The sequence below is a fragment of the Pygocentrus nattereri genome, chromosome 29 (assembly GCF_015220715.1).
Source record: "Pygocentrus nattereri isolate fPygNat1 chromosome 29, fPygNat1.pri, whole genome shotgun sequence".
Taxonomy (NCBI): Eukaryota; Metazoa; Chordata; class Actinopteri; order Characiformes; family Serrasalmidae; genus Pygocentrus; species Pygocentrus nattereri.
In genome coordinates, this window is record NC_051239.1 from 19,771,655 (window position 1) to 19,791,191 (window position 19,537).

The window sequence follows — 19,537 nt, forward strand, 5'->3', positions numbered from 1 at the left end:
GCAGAAGAAGAAGCAGCAGAAGCAGAAGAAGAAGAAGCAGCAGAAGAAGCAGAAGCAGCAGAAGCAGCAGAAGAAGCAGAAGCAGCAGAAGAAGCAGCAGAAGCAGCAGAAGAAGCAGAAGAAGCAGCAGAAGAAGCAGAAGCAGCAGAAGAAGCAGAAGCAGAAGAAGCAGCAGAAGAAGCAGAAGCAGCAGAAGAAGCAGAAGAAGAAGCAGAAGCAGAAGAAGAAGCAGAAGAAGCAGAAGAAGAAGCAGAAGAAGAAGAGGCAGAAGAAGAAGCAGAAGAAGAAGCAGAAGCAGAAGAAGCAGCAGCAGAAGAAGCAGAAGCAGAAGAAGCAGCAGAAGAAGCAGAAGCAGAAGAAGCAGCAGAAGAAGCAGAAGCAGAAGAAGCAGAAGCAGAAGCAGAAGAAGCAGCAGAAGAAGCAGCAGAAGAAGCAGCAGAAGAAGCAGCAGAAGCAGCAGAAGAAGCAGCAGAAGCAGCAGAAGAAGCAGAAGAAGCAGCAGAAGAAGCAGCAGAAGCAGCAGAAGCAGAAGAAGAAGCAGAAGCAGAAGAAGCAGAAGAAGAAGCAGAAGAAGCAGAAGAAGAAGCAGAAGAAGAAGAAGCAGAAGCAGAAGAAGCAGCAGAAGAAGCAGAAGCAGAAGAAGCAGCAGAAGAAGCAGAAGCAGAAGAAGCAGAAGCAGAAGCAGAAGCAGAAGCAGAAGAAGCAGAAGAAGAAGCAGAAGAAGAAGAAGCAGAAGAAGAAGAAGCAGAAGCAGAAGAAGAAGCAGCAGAAGCAGAAGAAGAAGAAGCAGCAGAAGAAGCAGAAGCAGCAGAAGCAGCAGAAGAAGCAGAAGCAGCAGAAGAAGCAGCAGAAGCAGCAGAAGAAGCAGAAGAAGCAGCAGAAGAAGCAGAAGCAGCAGAAGAAGCAGAAGCAGAAGAAGCAGCAGAAGAAGCAGAAGCAGCAGAAGAAGCAGAAGAAGAAGCAGAAGCAGAAGAAGCAGAAGAAGAAGCAGAAGAAGCAGAAGAAGAAGCAGAAGAAGAAGAGGCAGAAGAAGAAGCAGAAGAAGAAGCAGAAGCAGAAGAAGCAGCAGCAGAAGAAGCAGAAGCAGAAGAAGCAGCAGAAGAAGCAGAAGCAGAAGAAGCAGAAGCAGAAGCAGAAGCAGAAGAACCAGAAGAAGAAGCAGAAGAAGAAGCAGAAGAAGAAGCAGAAGAAGAACCAGAAGAAGAACCAGAAGAAGAAGAACCAGAAGAAGAAGAACCAGAAGAAGAAGAACCAGAAGAAGAAGAACCAGAAGAAGAAGAAGAAGAAGCTTTCAGACAGGTGTACTGCTTGCTAACCTTGATTCTGGATCAAGACAACATAAGAAAAAGATCTAAGTGACGTTGAAAGAAGACTCATACTTGGGGCCCGAATGGCAGGAGCTTCAGTCACTACGTCTACTTAAGTGATTAGTGTTTCAATATATGCAATATGAAAGGAAAAAACAGAAGAGTAACTGTTCCTCAGGTGGGTGTGAATGTCAGTGCAGGACAAGATCAGACTGTGTCAGCAAGAAGTTCATCCACAAATATAAAGAGAGGGATGAAGTACGGCTGCCATACATAAACCCCTCATTACAAAGATGAAGGCACACTTGAGAGTGTTAATAGGTAAATAGGTAATACAAAATAGGTGTAAAAATCATAAACACTGAGATACAGAAACCAAATTGAAAAAGTTATATGGTCAGATGAGCCATCCTTCACTATACTCTCCACAAGTGGGAAAGTGCATGTGTGCCATACACCAGACCTGAACACTTGGGCCTTACGGCGAAGGCGTCTGATTGCTCCGTTATGCTGTGGGCGACATTGTGCTGGCATGGTTTGAGTGCAATTGTCCACCTTAGAGGGATGATCACTGCAAATCAATACACAGTCCTATTGCATTTATCCTACGGTAAACTATTTCTATCCTGATGGGAATGGTCTCTTGCAGGATGACCCCCATGGGCCCAACCACAGGGCACAAAGAGTCACTAAATGGTTTGATGAGCATTAAAATGTAAACATAAGAATTATATGCTGTAACCCTTGCAGTGACCAGTTCTCAATAAAATTTCTGACTTACATGCTCTCTTACCATCAAAACTGAAGCTGAAGCAGTGTTCCATCCCTCTAGTACATTTTCAGAGACTTGCGGAAGCTACCGATGTGTACGAAAATTGTTCTGGTGGCTTATGGTGGCCTGACACCTTACTAAGATGATTTATGTTTACATCTAAAATCTATAAAATCTATTTAAAACCATATAAAAATAGAAACCATATAAAAATGCTGCTCCTTTAAAGATTTTTTAAATGAAAGTTGCAAAATCTTCCTATTAAACTGGAATTTTGTCCACACAATAGTCAGTTAAGCTCAGTTAAGTTATTCATTTGCTTTTCCCCATAACACCGTAATACTTCATATCAATTATAACTGAGAAGTTACATACTGTTCATGCAAATACTGTGGATACTCCACAGTTGGCACTGTTTAGCTTTAGCAGTGGCAGTAGATGCTCACTTTAGGCACAATTTTCAAGGGACCCCACCAAGTAGTTTTGCCTTGGACCATCCTGTTATCCTTCTATACACACACACACACACACACGGGGAGTTACATTCCCTGTTCGTCCATCCCTGTAGTTATCTCCCGGTTTTTACACTGATCCCTCCTCTTTATCGCTCCCTACCACCTGCTGTGAGGAGCTGTACTCCATGACGATGGTGATGGTTCGTGTACGTGTGTGTTGAAGCTGAACCGCTGCTTCTGCTGTGACACACAGACAAACTAAAACAGAGAAGAGCAAGTCTGTTTTTCTATTGATGACTCTTTCTAAGGCAAACATTTCAATTACTTTCCCCACGGAAATAACAGCTCTCTTTCAGACACAGCATCTTCTAGTAGCATAAAATCACATCCTGCCCTAATCATGAAAACACAGAGAGCCTTTCTTTCAAGCAGTATAAATAGTAAGCTGTTACCTTTTGTAGTATTTGTGCTACACATGGCTTCACTCAAGTAGGGCAATGCTCCATATTCTTTTCTTTCAATAGCTCCTCTTTTATCAGTGCTCTTTCATCTCTCACGCAGAGTTTATGGGCTTAAGGCCGTCAGGCTCCGTTCTGAAGGAGGAACACAATTAATGCGCCTGTGCTGGCCGCAGGGAAGCCATTTGGAGACGGACACATTCATGTCCCCGGGCTTGAATGCACTTTGGATGGAGCAATGTTCTCCTCTGATGTGTGTGTGTGTGGGTGTGTATGTGTGTGTGTGTGTGTGTGTGGCTGGACTGTTAGACCATTACTCCATTGTCCGCTTCTGTCCTAACCTTTTGGACGAGCAACAATTACTGAGTCAATACCCGCTATGGGTCATTACTTAACTAGCACACGCGCACACACACACACACACACACACACACACACACACACACACACACAGTAACATGAGTGAACCCAAGTGACATACAGTACTGCTCACAAATCAGACATCATCCTTCATTTATTACATTTCCAGTCAAAACAGCCATGAAGTTGAAGGTCTATATTTTTCTGCATATATTTCTGAGGAGATATATTACATCTCTTATAATCCAGCTGCACAAGCAAGACGAAAGTCAAATGAAAAATCAGTGAAAAAGCAGGAGATTCCTAAACTTCACTTCAGAAGTCATTAAAAGATCTAAAAAATTGTAGAATTGGTAGCTTTCCAAAAATTCACCCTCAGGTAAACAGCACTTAAAGTCCCCAAGAAAGCATAATAAAAAAACAAGACAGTAATATAATAAGACGTGTTTTAAAATCATCCGACAAATCTGAGCACCATCTAGAGGGGTCCTAATATCCTGATGAACGTGTGATTGACAGCCCCCAGTCCAATGGTTTCAGCTTGCTACCTCACTGAAGCAGAAGTAAACATAACAGGTGGTGTTACAGACCCCACTGTGTTCACAGCTTCCTAAAAACATTATCTGGCTTTTATATGGCAACGACTTTATTACATTTCCAGTCAAAACAGCCATGAAGTTGAAGGTTAGGTTCTTATTTACTTTACCAGGGAACGCCGACAAGGCCGTTTAAAGGAACGGATAAATGGGTGTTCTTGATAACTCGGCTATGTTAGCTTTGCTTGTCATTAGCTTTGTCGCACTAACCTTCTCCGACTTGAACGGAGAGAAGGACACCATAGCTGAACACAGGTAAAGTCGTGTGACTGGGACAATCCACATCAGCTTACATGCAAACTAACCAAGATTAAGACTGCCCAGTTTACACTGAGGGAGGAGAATTTTGGTAACATCCAGCAGCTTTTAATGATTCATTTATGTATTGGCCATTTTCTGGTCATTGGAAAGTTATTTACAGCAAATAGCACACACACCCATGACGGTAAAACAAATCAGCTTAGAAAAAAATGGATTTTTGTTCCTTGAAAGCTTTATAGCTTTCAGTTTTAAAAGTTAGGAGAAAATTAAACTTTACTCTCGCTTCAGATCTGAAAAAAAAAGACATTTTTCTGTCTGTCCTTTACAACATGAGATGACAATTCTAAAGGATGTACAGCTGTAAAGAAGCTGTTACTGAGAAAAAGGTTGGTTAGTGTAGTGGTTAACACCTCTCCCTTCTACGCTGTAGACTGGGGTTCAATCCCCACCTGGGTAAACACCCTACACTATACCAATAGAGTCCTTGGGCAAGACTCCTAACACCACCTTGGCCTACCTGTGTAAAATGAGCAAATTGTAAGTCGCTCTGGTTAAGAGCGTCAGCCAAATGCTGTAAATGTAAATGGGAAAGAAAAGAAATCAAAGGAAAAAAAGATGCTGAACAATGGACTGGCCTCCTCAGAGCCCAGATCTCATCAATTAATGTGTTTGGGATTGCTTAGATCGAGGAAAGCGCAAACTGCCACCACCTTCTAGACTAAACTTCAGAGGAATGAAAAGAATCAATGCAGAAATAAAGGCAATTTTTTTTTTGAGTCTTCTGTGTAATTTTCTGTTAAATATATTTAATATTTAATGGTCATTTTGACTACAAATTAAACAAATGAAGGGTGGTCTCTGACTTTTGCTCAGCACTGTATGTGGCTACACAGGAATACATGCAAAGAAACTCCTTCACGCTCACTGCAATAATACACACCCATACATTTCAGTGCAAACCTACATCAAAACAAACACACGTACAATCCAATTATGCTACCGGAACATTTAACAACCGGCAGGCTACATTACCTGCGGTCATTTAAACATTTACACACAGCTCTCTGATGAACGTAAAGCAACATCAAAAGCAGTTCTTACACACCGACACAGTGCAGCTGTACAGAGAGGTGAAATGCACCTCAGATTCAACGAGAACTACAACGAACAAGTTCATTAAAGACCAGAAACTTAGACGACCCCAGCATGAAGCTTGTAAAATTTGTTGGCACAGTTTTGTTTTCAGTGTGCTTAGTTCATTCTGAGCCTTCAGCCTTCACTCCAACGATCCCAATACAGTATTTAAAACTTTACCATCAGTCGTGGAAACGCTGCCAATGATTAAAAAACTGCCAAAAACGGTATCAAACTTGAAAATATGTGTATCGTTACAGCCTCAATGCACCTCGCTGTCAATCTGGAATGAATGATATTTTTTATGGTATTTATTAAGCCTTTTCATGTTCTGTTCTTCATAGTGTTATGATAGCAGCACAATCAAATTAAGATGTAGCTCAAATGTATCAAGTACATGACTTTCATAACTTTCAATTACCTTTAGACATTTTAACTGTATCTGCTATAACCTTTATATGTACATTTTGATTTCATCAATACACACACACACACACACACACACACACACACACACACACACACACACTTTCTAAGCCACTTCTACCTCAGGGTTGCGGGAGGGTGCTGGAGCCTTAAGTTAATATTATTATTATTAGTATTATTATTACATGACATACAGTATCATTCGTGACAAAGTCAATACATCATGTTAATCAGCAAAAATCAACTCATGATTCCCTGAAACCAGTAGAAACAACTGTAGATAACTTTTCATACAGCTGCCAAGGCATCTAGTTGTTTGGAATCTCATCTACTTCTTAACTTCTTTGCAAAAAAAAGCAGCTTTACAGTGAATCTGATCCTAAAACAGATTTAGGAGGAGGAGGAAAAGGAGAAGCAGAAGGAGAAGGAGAAGGAGAAGGAGAAGCAGAAGAAGAAGCAAAAGAAGAAGAAGCAGAAGAAGAAGCAGAAGAAGAAGCAGAAGAAGAAGCAAAAGAAGAAGAAGCAGAAGAAGAAGCAGAAGAAGAAGAAGCAGAAGCAGAAGAAGCAGAAGAAGATTAAATCACTACAGTTTTAATAATGATGAGATTTATACTAACATTTATGAAGACCTCTTGCAGCCATGGACCCCAGTTGTCAACAAGGCACTTTGCAGGCTGGTGGTGGTTCCATACTGGTGTGGGGTCTCATGGCATAGTTTGGGGGCACTGGCCTTCTAAACACATCATTGACTGGTGACCGCTACGTTTCACTGCTTGATGACCATTTGTAGCAATTCATGGACGTCATGTACCCTCAACATTGATGGGATATTCCAGCAGGATAATGCCATTGGGCACAAGTAGTCCAGAATTGGTTTAAGGAGATTCTGGAGAGTTCTGAAGAATGGTGTGGCTTGCACATTCGCCCACCATGAGCCCAAATGAGCATTTATGAGATGTGGTGGAGAGGTCCATTCACACCTGCACCTGCACATACCACAGAGTGGTGGTGGGCTATTCAGACAGCATGACTCAACATCCCCCAGACATCTTCTGTCCACTTGTGGACTCCCATGTCAAGTTGCTGCACTTTGCCATGATAGAGGGGGACCTACATGATGCTCGTTCCTGTCGCATGACTTCCGCCACATAAGGTTACATTGAATAGTTTACACATAACATTTCATGAGGCTGTAGGGCCAGTATTGACATATGGGCCCTTCGAATATGTCACATGTAGTTCTGTTACAAACTTTTTTGCCTACTGCCCAGCGCCCCTGGCCGAAACACTCCACAACGTGGTTGTAATGAAGAAAAAATCTGATAAGAATTCTGACTATGAGTGTAAGAAGTAAAGTGCATGGCTGGAGTATGATTTAGAGACGGATATAAAATGTTCTTTTATGCATGCTGTCACTCACACGAGTTCTCGTCTGTTATGATCTTCAGCAATCCTGCCAGAGGGCAGAATGATCAAAGCCTGATGCAGGTGGAGGTGGATGTATACAATAATATGTCTATAATTCTGGCCACAAAATCTTCATTCTGACCAGAAGATTCATCGACTTGGTGGCCCAAGTCTCAGCAGGTCAAGTGTTCTGTCTATTCCTGGCTATACAGGTTTAAAACACTGGCTTATGATCGTCCTTTTATAAACTACCTCTCAACCATATGCAGCAAGTTAAGATGGAACACATAACTGTCGCAACAATAATAAACAGTAAATATATAAATAAAAATATTAAAAGTTCATCAATGGTTTAGAAATGATTTGGTGTTCAGCCAAGCAGGTTTTGAGTCAACTGGTAAAAGGTAACAGCATGACAAATCTCTCCTGCTACTAACAACACAAGCATCTAGTGCAGTATGACGAGTCAGCTAAGCTGGGGTGCCTGCCTTATTCAGCAGTAGGTCTACTGCTACCAAGGGGCCAGCTGCTAAACAGCCTGTAATACTATTCTCGTTCTCAAAATACATAACATTTTGCAGGAGGAAAAAAATTGTGGATAAAAATCACTGAAGCAGTGTAACAGATTTTTTGGTGAAAGATAAGGTTCCCATCTACTGGCAGGAAAAGATGGCTTTAGAAAAATGCTGAAATCAACAGACTCACAGGATGAGTTGCTAAGCCATGAGTATTTCTGGCCAAGAAAAGCCGCATAAGTTGCATTTGCTCATACTTCGGAATAAATCACAGAAAAGTAAACAAGCATCACTCACTTTTTCACTACCACTGATTTGTGGTCATTGAACAAACCGCAGCTTGAGAGCTTTTTATACTGGGAAACTTCTTCCTCGCAACCACATGCGTAAAATTCTGCCTGGAGGTTCAGTACTGGTGTATCTCTTTAGCACAATCCAATGTACGCGAAATGGAATTAGTATAAAACACTGTGCCCAAAAACAGTCCCTAAGTTTTCCTTTATTTAAAGAAAATGAAATCTCTTACTTTCCAAATACTGGACAACCAACGTATAAGCATGTGCCTACTGGCCTGATAACACCCACATCTGATCAAACATGCATGCACACAAATGCACACCTACCTTCATTGCTTCGGCTTTCTTACGAAACATCTCCTCCATGTTTTCTGCCAGTCTCTTCACAAGTTTGAGTCCGTCAATCTCCTCAACTCTAACCGAACGCTCAAACTCTTTGTATTTCTAGAAGAGGAAGAAGCAGAGAAGAAAAGGCAAAACAGATAATTAACTGACAGGGTTTTCATTAACAAAGAGAACATAACTGGCATTGCTTTTTTATATAAAGGTTTAAAAACAAACATATGGCATGTAGGTAAAAGGAGAATTTTTCAACTTTTCTACATAATTCAGTTGTTGAGGCACAAATAAGGTACTTCAGAGTGGTTTAATGCAGAATGGTGTAGAGAAACTTACTGATTGATTTTCTGGTGTATATTACACATTTTAGAATAAAATCTTGTTTTAAAATTATTTTAAAACAATATCTCAGGCACCAGGCAGATTATTAATTACTATTTAATTATTAGTTTTCTGTGGTGTAGCTGTTGTTGGTATTAAACATGATATTTTATGTCTTATTTTCATTGTTTTATGTAAATAAACACTCGTTCTGAATTTGATGCTTGCTACAAATCCAAAAAAAAGGACAGTGTGCTACATGACCTTCCTACTTAATCATTTGGGGACTGAAGACACAAATTGTAATTTTTGAAAGTGTCATTTTTTGCCATTCTTCTGTTATACAAGTCTTCAGCAGTGTAACTGTATGGGGCCTTCAAAGTCGTATTTTCAGCTTAATAAGGCAGCACATTTTCAATGGAAGACCGTTCTGAACTGCGGACAGGACAGTCTAGCAGCTGCACTCTCTGATTCAGTCATGCTATTGTAACATACAGAGAATGTGGCTGACCGTTGTTACCTTAATGATAAATAAGCATGGATTTCCCTTAAAAACGGCGTCTAAAAGGCAGAGGATACTGTTAAAATGTGTTCGGTGCTTTCACAAAAGTGCATCACAGAAGCACATCCGTTTTTAATGCAGTGCTGTATAAAAATATATTGTAAAAGCAATAGGTCACTTCTTCAAGCAACCACAGTAAACACTTCTCAACCAACTAACTAGCTACTTATTTATTCAATGAAATTGAACTACAAGCTGAATGTAATGGATTCCACATAGTTTTTCAGACTTAAGGAAGAGAGAGGAAGATTTTCTCTTATCATGATCATGCATTACCTGTTTAGGATGTGTTCTGAACATTTCAGTGTTCCTTGTCTTAAATTGCCCTGTCTCAACTTTTTTGGAACATGTTGCAAGCCATAATAATAATTATAGTGAGACATAACAATAAGAATAACAATAACAATAATAATAGCAACTATGATGTGACGCATGTGACAAACATCTTCATGTTTCATTGGAGTTTTCTGGGGGGACTTTGACATGCTGACCTACATTACATCCGTGAGCTAACGGAGCTTGCTGTCTGTTAGACAACGCTGACGGAGTGCACCATCGACCTCTACTTTAACCTGTTTTCGCACGGCACTGGATCAGCGTAGAAATGTCACACTCACTTTGTGCTCATTACCCATTCCAATTCTACACATTCTGATTCCAATGTGACCAATAATCCGGCCTCATGAGGCTAAGACAGTGACGGCTCGAGCTGAAACTTAATGTTTGTGAAATCAAAAGATATAAACAATAAAATGCAGGTTGTGGTTGTAGCATTTTGCCATCTTTAATCTGGCAGCAAAACCATAATTAATACATTTAAAAGAATGGAATTCTGAATGAAACAAAAACTTTACCATCCGAGATTGTATAGTTTAGCCGGATGCTTTCTTCTCCAAGACTATTTTGTGAGGATGTTTGCCTGATTGACAACTGAGCACTGCTTCTCCTGAGACATGAAGCTGCTACATCTGATGTCTGAAACCAGGTGCATTTGCATTGTACCACATAGCCAGCTTTTTAAGGCACAATATCTGCCTGCTGCAATGGCAGGCAGAGCACCCCTCCCCTTGAGCGTTCAATCAGGGAAGCTCAAGAGTCGTGCATGTCATCTAGGCTAGGCACAACAAAATGTGGTATGAATAATTGCGGTAGGATATCACATCACCCGACTCCTTCGAAGGCTCAGTCATGTTCCCATGTGAGAATCACTAGTATCTTTCTGTGTTTTACATGAGCAGCTGGTGGTAAATGAGATTTTGCTGCCATGGTAACTCCATTAACCAACACCAGACGCAGGTCATCTTCATAATTATTTCAAACGGCAGAAAAATGGTAAAAAAAAAAAAATAAGGAAAGCCTAGAAGTCTGGCTGGTGTACCCAAACTTTTGACCGCCACTGAATATCCTAAAAGCATTGTGATGTTTCTGTGTTTTCACGGTTTGGAGTTGCTTCAGTTCTTTTTTCGAAGAAAGAACAGATGATCTGGCCACTCTCTCCAACACTGCCTGCCATTCGCAACACACACAATGAAACACTATGTCAGTGTGTGTGTGTGTGTGTGTGTTGAGGACACCAATTTGAAAGCCCAGAGAAGAGAGCGAGGGAACAAAGAGTGTATGAGAAAGATAAAATGAGTGCGAGAAAAAGAAAGACAGAGTCTGTGCGCAAGAGACAGAACAAAGAAGTAAGGCCCTGATATGAGACATTTGCATTTGCTTCTTAGACAACAACATTCATCACTGCAACAGACAGAGAATAAAAGAAACATAAGAACGGAAGAGCGACCCTCTTAACCTTTTCCTCTCTCTCTCCAACCTCCTCTGTACTCTCGGTCCTTTTCCTCTTAACCGTCGTTCTGTCTCCTTTCTCTCTGATCCCTCTTTTCACACCCCCGTTTACTCCACTATTTCTCCTGCTCTCTTTTCCTCTGTTCCCTAGAGCTGTCCTCTGCAATCTTTCAGAGCTGCTCAGAAGTTTGGACAGAAGAAAGAAGAGCCTGACCCGTTACTCCTGACAGCCTCTGTGGCCAATTGCGGTGACTGAGTGATGAATGTGCAGCAAATCGGAGCAACACAGCCGATGCCCCTGAGCCAATCGGGGTGATTGATGGAAGGCTCTGTGGCCAATAGCAGATGACAGGGATGAGACTGCTGCCTCTTAGTGCAAGGAGCCTTTAGGCCACGGCGCAGGCTGGAGATAATTGAAATGAAGTCTAAGACCTGATAAAGACAATAAAAGGACAGCTCTAGGGAGCAGCAGCCATTGTAGCAGTAAACCAAGTTTGTTCTTAACATTTATCTCCGAGCACACACACCCACACACACACACATATGTTGACTCACATTTATTAATTTAACTTTATTTATCACATTATTAATTTAATACTGGACATGCTTTTCACAATACGTGAACAATTCCTGACTAATGGTGGTCTAAAATGACCCTGTATTTGCACGGAGCGATACTGGTAAACTTCATTATCACGATACTCCTTGAATATATCATGGCGTTAATAAAGCTAATCCCACACCTCCTGAGAACTGAACTAGGTTATTTGGTTTGACTCTTTTTTTGTTCCAACTCAAAAAGTAAACGAAAGGAAATCTTACATGGTATCATAAATCAGAAATAGCATACTATTGAAAAATGGAAGAAAACGGACTAAAATCCTTAAAAATGAAGAATAAAGTGTCCTTTCTTTCCAAATAATCTGACAAAATGACTTACACTACAGTTAACGGTGAAGGTAAGGATTCCATGAATAAAGGTTGCCGGTTTGATCCCCAGCACCGACAGCACATGACTGAGGTGTCTTTGAGCAAGACACCTAACCCCCAACTGCTCCCCGGGTGCTGTGGATAGGGCTGCCCACCGCTCCGGGCAAGTGTGCTCACTGCCCCTAGTGTGTGAGTGGTGCCTCACTTCACAGATGGGTTAAATGCAGAGGTGAAATTTCCCCGTTTGTGGGACTAATAAGGGTCTCTTAATCTTAAAGTGCGCAAAACAGGACTAAAATAGCAAAAACAAACGGGATGCCATTTTTATGGGCCTTATATCAGGGATGCAATGCTCCTTATTCAGTTCAGGTGAACTTCAGTTAGATTCCATTCTTTAATTTCTATGGGTGCCAATACTCGGGGCACAAACATATGGAAAAATATGTTTTATATGACAAAATTTAGATTTTTTTATTTCAATCATATTTCATATACATTAAATAAATACTACTTTTTTTAATATATTGACTGAAAGATTAAAAATGACAAGTAACTAATAATATTTTTAACAGCTCATTTTGCTCATCAATACCACAGGTGCCAATATTTGCGGAGGGCACTGCATTTCTACAAATATTGCTAAAATCATCGCCTAGTCTGATAAACTGCCAAAGTGAACCTCTTAATCTTGACACATTGTTTAATTAGAAAAAACATTCTGTAATCTTAACACATGACAGAAGAGAAGAATCTGTAGGAAAAAGCAGTAAATTTTAGAATGTATAGAACTTATGCAGCCAGAGTGATACTGTGTAAATGGAGGTTTAAATAATGTTGACGATTCATTATTTAAATTAATCTCTCACCAAACACATGAAAATAATCATTAAATTAGTCAAGTACTCAGAAGTAAAGTTAACAGAACATAGAAGTGATTGATATTTTTGGCCGTAGTCTGAAAACCTCATGACATTAACGCACATTAATGTCAACCTCTTTTTCTTTTGCTCCTCCTGTGGACCATTTCAGAGATACAGCGCTACGTTATGACTGCAGCAATATACTACACTAAAGTTAATGGAGCTCAAAAAGCCCCCTTGGACATGCTGTGATGCTGAGAGTCAATAAAGGAGATTACATATCAACACACACTCAAACTTAAACATCAGCGGCACACGTCTCCTTAATTGAAACAACTTTGATGAGTATGACAATAAAAACACTTGAAAAGTATGTTAAAAGCAGACACTCTGACGTTTGCTTGTCACCATATGTTTAGTAAATAAAAAGACGGTAGGAGCAAAGTAGGAAGACAAATGAGGAGAAAGAGGGACGTACTCAGTTTGAAGAAGATAGAGGGCTTTGCTGAGAGCTCTGAACTAAAGCCAATCCTTTTCCTATTCCCTTTAGTTTGTACTTCCCCTTAACTCCCATATCATCCCCAAAGCCCTGCTAATCCACTACAGCAGGCTCAGCTGCTGCCCCAGGCCCAAACACAGCCTCAAAGGGAAACGAGGTGCCATTCTTCCCAATGTGTGTGTGTATGTGTGTTTGTTTAAGTGTGTCAGAGTGCCTGCACTCGCCCCAGAGGACAGGGCACTTCTGGAATGTCTCTATGCTGGATGTTGCCTGCTGTATCACTGAGACACAGGGCTATGTGGCTAATCTTCGTCATACAGGTCGCACTGGGGCTGGCCATGACATGCCCCGGGGCCTGCACTCTCACCAAAGCCAGGATGCGTGCGAGACAAAAATGAGGACTTGAGACATCGTAACATACAAACATTTCACTTAACCAGTTCGTCTAGTAATCAGGCTTTTAAAACACGGAGAGGCAGACTTAAAAAACCCTTGCACCAGGTTTCATTCATGCAAAATGCATTCTTAAAAAAAAAAAGAAAAAAAAAAAAAAGATGCATTCCATCTGAAAAAGCACATTCAGGGCATGACCGATATCTGCACTGGCTACTTGGACTACCAAGTGTAAAATTATACAAATATATACGTCATATGCATATTTTTGGGCACCCCTGGTCAAATTACATGGTTTGTTGATTTTCTAAGTACATATCCTATAAAGGGGCGGCACAGTGGTGTGGTGGGTAGCGCTGTCGGCTCACAGCGAGGAGGGCCTGGGTTCAATTCACTGGCCGGGTGACCGGGGTCCTCTCGGTGTGGAGTTTGCATGTTCTATTCTTAATTGGTCCACTCTTTGCAGCTATAGCAGCTTCAACTCTTCTGGGAAGGCTTTCCACAAGGTTAGGAGTGTTTATGGGAATTTCTGTCCGTTCTTCCAGAAGCGCATTTGTGAGGTCAGACACTGATGTTGGACGAGAAGGCCTGGCTCACAGTCTCCGCTCTGATTCATCTCCAAAGCTGTTCTATGGGGTTGAGGTCAGGACTCTGAGGAGGCCAGTCAAGTTCTTCTACACCAAACTCACTCATCCGTGTCTTTATGGACCTGCTTTGTGCACTGGTGCTGTTCATGTTGGAACAGGAAGGGGCCCAAACTGTTCCCACAGAGTTGGGAGCGTGAAATTGTCCAAAATCTCTTGGTGCTGAAGCTTTAAGAGTTCCTTTCACTGGAACTAAGGGGCCGAACCCAACTCCTGAAAAACAACCCCACACCATGATCCCCCCTCCACCAAACTTTACACTTGGCACAATGCAGTCAGACAAGTACTGTCTCCTGGCAACCATCAAACCCAGACTCGCTCATTGGATTTCCAGACGGAGAAGCGTGATTGGTCACTCCAGAGGGCAGAGAGCTCTAGAGTCCAATGGTTTGGACCACTGCATTCGACGCTTTGCATCGTGCCTGGTGATGTAAGGCTTGGATGCAGCTGCTCGGCCATGGAAACCCATTCCATGAAGCTCTCTACTATGTTCTTGAGCTGATCTGAAGGCCACATGAAGTTTGGTCCTAAATTCTCTTAAATTCTCAAATAAAAGAATTTTAATCTTTTAGGTTGAAATGATTGCACTTCAGCACATCCGGTGTGCGGTGGCCTTTATAACGTCCCATACCACACACACACACACACTTCAGCAGCTAAGTAATTCCCAAGCTCTTGAAACAAAAATTGAAAATGAGTTGACACAGAAACCCTATCTAGCTCTCCTTAATTATAAACAGAGAAGGCAAAGCATCTACAGGTCGTCATAACTAAGAAGTACTTGTGCTTTTTTCTCTCGAACTTCATACAGTAGAGACAGAATCCAGGCCTAGTCGGTCATGCTGCCATTTTTCTGAATAGAAAGTTGTACTTTTCTATAGGCGAAATAAAAAGTTCATTGCTTAAAGTGTGATGTGTTTTTTTTCTTAAATACAAAACTGTATCATTGCTCTCGTGCAAAAACCGTGATGCATAGTGAACCATGGCCCAATGTACCATTGCACAGAATATCAAGTTGTAACGGTGGAAAAGGGACAGTTTTTCATTTGTGCTTTACAACAATGTTGCATGACTCAAATAAAACATTCAGGTACTGAATTGGTTTATCTTGTCTTTAGCTTAAATATTTATTGGCTGATATGATCAGTACTCTGTGTCATCCATGGCTTCCTAGGCATCCACACATACAACAAATGCAACAGCACTACACCCGGCTGTACACGTTTATTGCAGTAATAATCAGATGACAAAACCACAATTTGCTTGAATCTATGACTGCAAACTCCAGGAGGGACTGAATGGCAGCAGAACCAGCAACTACATGGAGACACAAGCCTCAAACAAGTACTCAAGGAATATTTACCAACAGAATAAAACTTTTCAAACTCTCAGAAACCATTCAGAGTCTGCAGAACAGGTCTTGTGGCATTGAATTGACAATGTTGCCCATGTTAGTGGAAACATTTATTTACACTCTGTCACTGAACTTTCTCACGTATCCAGAGTGTGACGACGGCTCCACTATTTCACCGTACCTTGTAAACCCGGCGCCTCACAAGCATAAAGCAATTATGAAATGCGTGATTACTGTATACTAATGATTACTGTATATTCATTTCAGATGCTCGGTGAATCCATTTAGGAGACACAGTAAAGCACCAAAGCACAATGCAATACAAAGTAGCATGTGCTACTTTCTATCTACAGCCTCCTGCACTTTGAGATTTTTATTCAAATATGCCCCTGGGGTCCCTTTGTGTTTTTTCATGCCCTCTCTCTCTCTCTATTTCCTCTCTCTCTCTCTCGCACGCATATACATACGTGGATGTACAGTGATTAATGAATGAGGGAATCTTCATCCCAGGGAGGGACTCGGCCTCAATGCCGCTCCTTTCAGCTCATTTAACGCATCACTGATGCCCTGGCTCCCCTAGCCTGGTCTCTGAACAGCTGCCTTACACACACACACACACACACACACACACACGCACGCACGCACACGCGCACACACACACACAGTTTAAAACATTTATATTGTGTTTTTATTTTAGGGTTGCAACTTTTGAATATTTTATTTTTGAACTTTTTATTGAATGTTATTTTGAATATTTAAATACTTTACAAGGACTCACTCAAAAGAGGCCCTGAAAATCGTCACTCCCGTTAGGATGAAACAATCTGAACCAAAAAATACTCTACACACCTTGATGTAGGTGTAAATGATTGCATTACCTGTGATGCTGGAAGTGATTTCTGTTTTCTCCCAGACACATGAAGGGGTATGGGGGGGTATGGGGGTCTGCACCCGGACGTTAAACACCTCTTTCAAGTGAACCTTCCTGTATAAGAATGGGAAAACCAGGTTTCTCCTGGGAAGGACTATTCTTATCATTGTTATTTTTTCTTTTCTTTTCTTATTGTTACGACTTAATATAAATGATTACAAATACTCTAACTACTTATTATTTATCATTAATTATTTAATTTGTTATTGTTATTACTTTGTATTATTGTATAAATTCTACTTTTTATTCCGCTGCAATGAAATGGTAAACCTGGATCATGCCCAGTCTGACAACCCTGAACAGGTTGTTGGCTCGGTTTAAACACCAGTGAGCAGGGCAGGACAGGACAGGACAGGACAGGACAGGACAGGACATCTCGAAAAGGGAAAGTACTCGTCGGTGATCGGGGAGCAATCGAGATTTTAAACCTTTCAAAACTGCTTTACTGCATGAGCTAAACACAGGAAACTATCACTTGGTGCAGTCTGAATGATTTTCCTATAGTTCTGGACAGCTAGCCGTACACTCATTTATTCTCTCCAATAAATGCAACTAATATACGAGCTAACTAGCAGTGCAGACCTTTGGACTTAATGTCAAATCGAATCGGCATCGTTCACAAGCAATAGCGCAACAGCCAAGGAGTCCGCGATGAATCCGGAGTTGTGATGCTGGTAACAAGCTAGTGGTTGATGTGGTTGACTTAAATTTCCCCACAGAAGTGTGTGAGTTCATAGTAGCGGTAAAGATATCAGATATTCAATTGGCGTTTCCCTTTTCAAATGTCAATTTTTTTAATTTACTGAATATGATTGAATACTTGTTGCAGACCTTTTTGAAAGTAAGAAGTACAGGCACACATAGCCTTTGAACATTGTGGAGAAGACAACTCAGTTTAAATGTATCTGTGCAACATATTGTACAACAGGCACTGCCACAAAAGCACTTTAACAAAAAGCCGGACCAGACCCTTCACACGCAACCTGAGCATGACAGTATCGGGAATAACTCCCTAAAAGCATGAGAAATAAACACTGACAATTGTCCAGAATCGACTTCCTCTGTCTCTCATCAGAGAAAATAAATGAGAATAAAGAATAACACGATAAAGAAATGAAAGGCCCTAAACATTAAACAGACGGGAGATTCGGGGGATAAATATTAGAAGAAGCAATGACTAGCAGTAGACGTCTATCAAAGATTATCAGAAAAAGGCTGTGAGAAATGAGACCTGGTGGACACGGATGTTAAATACTCTATATGTTAAATATATGAGATATGAGATAATGTGGTATGTGAAGAACTCAGTATAGTGCAGGTGTACAATGTCTAGAACAGATTAGAGGCTGATGTAGGGATTGGCAAGCGTGAACCTAAACACAGATTGTAAACCCTGGGGTGCAGTGATGGCCGTATATTAAAGTCTCTAGAGAATCCAAGGGAGGCTTTTAGGCGCAGTAGGAGGGTGAATGGCACCTACAGGTTGCTCCGCAGTGGCCGGTGGGTGGACAGAAACACCCCTTTACATTGTTAATGATCATATTTGGATAATACATACATTGCATTGCCAAAAATACGTGTATGCGCTTGTTAAACGTCTAATTTCAAAATTAGAGATGCATCGATATCAATACTGGAATCGTGTATCGGTCTCAAACTCGTACACATGAAAATTCACAAAGATGAACACTCCGACACAGATGCACTAACCTGTCAGAAGAATAATGTTAATGATATCATTGTAAATGCCTCAGGTGATCAACGTACCCTTTCTGTAGAGGCATTTTCTATTTTTTCCCTATATTTTAAGTTAAGAGTAGTTTCCTTTTTGGTGAAAACCCTTTACAGGCTTCTTTTCTGGTGTATACTTGGGCAACAGAGTGAAGACTTAGCAGAGTTAGTGTTTGTGAAGGGAGATAAATAAAAAGAAGGTCTGTTTGGAGAAAGTATATAAACAACTTGTAAATCTGATTCTGTTTATGATGTAAAATTATTAATAATTAAAACGCTGTTGGTAGAAGTTGTCACTGAACTATTATTGCAAGACTTAAGGCAGAAATGATTGTGTAGTTGTTTATTTTCACTACCATCCAGTGAATTATTTTATTAGATCATGTCCCACAGAGGGAAAAGTCTAGGCAGAATGAAAGTCCAGTTATGGATCCAAGCGATACAGAAAAGAGTACACAAAGACTGTAACTGACAAAAACAGAGCAAAATAAAAGTTAATGACTAGGAATGAAAGTGAATGACATCACAAAGTCCTGTCTTTTTACAGATACTGAGAAAACACACAGTTTGCTTACAGGCAGTAATTAGGAAAGAAAGAAGATGCAGGTGACTAACAAAAAGGAGATGCAGAGCAGGGAGGAACAGCCGGGGGTGTGAACATGGCATGCCGGTAAGATGCTGGTATACAATGCAGTCCATAAGCAAATGGACAATGACAAAATTTATGCTGTGTTGGTGCTCTACTGAAGCGCCCTGTCAGCTTCAATTACAGTGTACATACATCTCAGCATTTCCTCTACTTTTTTCAGGAGCTTAGAAGCTTCCAGAGTCGTCGTGCTTACGCAGTGTCATCAAATGCAGGAACGGCGCAGTATCATCTGGCATATTTGTTCATAAAAATACAGTGAACACACTGTACATGCGAGTCGCCGAGTTTAACATCCCCTGTATATTTACTTTCAAGAAATGCAACAGTCAGTTTATTTATATCAGGAGAATTCCCATTCAACTGAATGCTTTACTGTTCATACTAGGCAAATGTCACTGCTCAGTATGAACAGTAAACATACAACCCCAGTTCCACAAAAGTTGGGACGCTGTCCAGAATGTAAATAAAAATAGGATGCAATGATGTGAAAATTATGTAAACCATATTTTTAAAGGAAGATACTACAAAGATAACATATTACATAAAACC

General features: G+C 40.8%; 1 protein-coding gene across 3 annotated transcripts in view; it reads right to left on the reverse strand.

Annotated features, from left to right (window-relative positions):
• Nucleotides 1-19,537, reverse strand: part of cacna2d3a (calcium channel, voltage-dependent, alpha 2/delta subunit 3a) — a 338,457-nt gene that overhangs the window by 267,161 nt on the left and 51,759 nt on the right. For all 3 annotated transcript variants that reach the window (XM_037536196.1, XM_037536195.1, XM_037536194.1), the window contains exon 3: nt 8,315-8,431. In XM_037536196.1, coding sequence (XP_037392093.1) covers nt 8,315-8,431 — 117 coding nt within the window. The remainder of the gene's footprint in view (nt 1-8,314; nt 8,432-19,537) is intronic.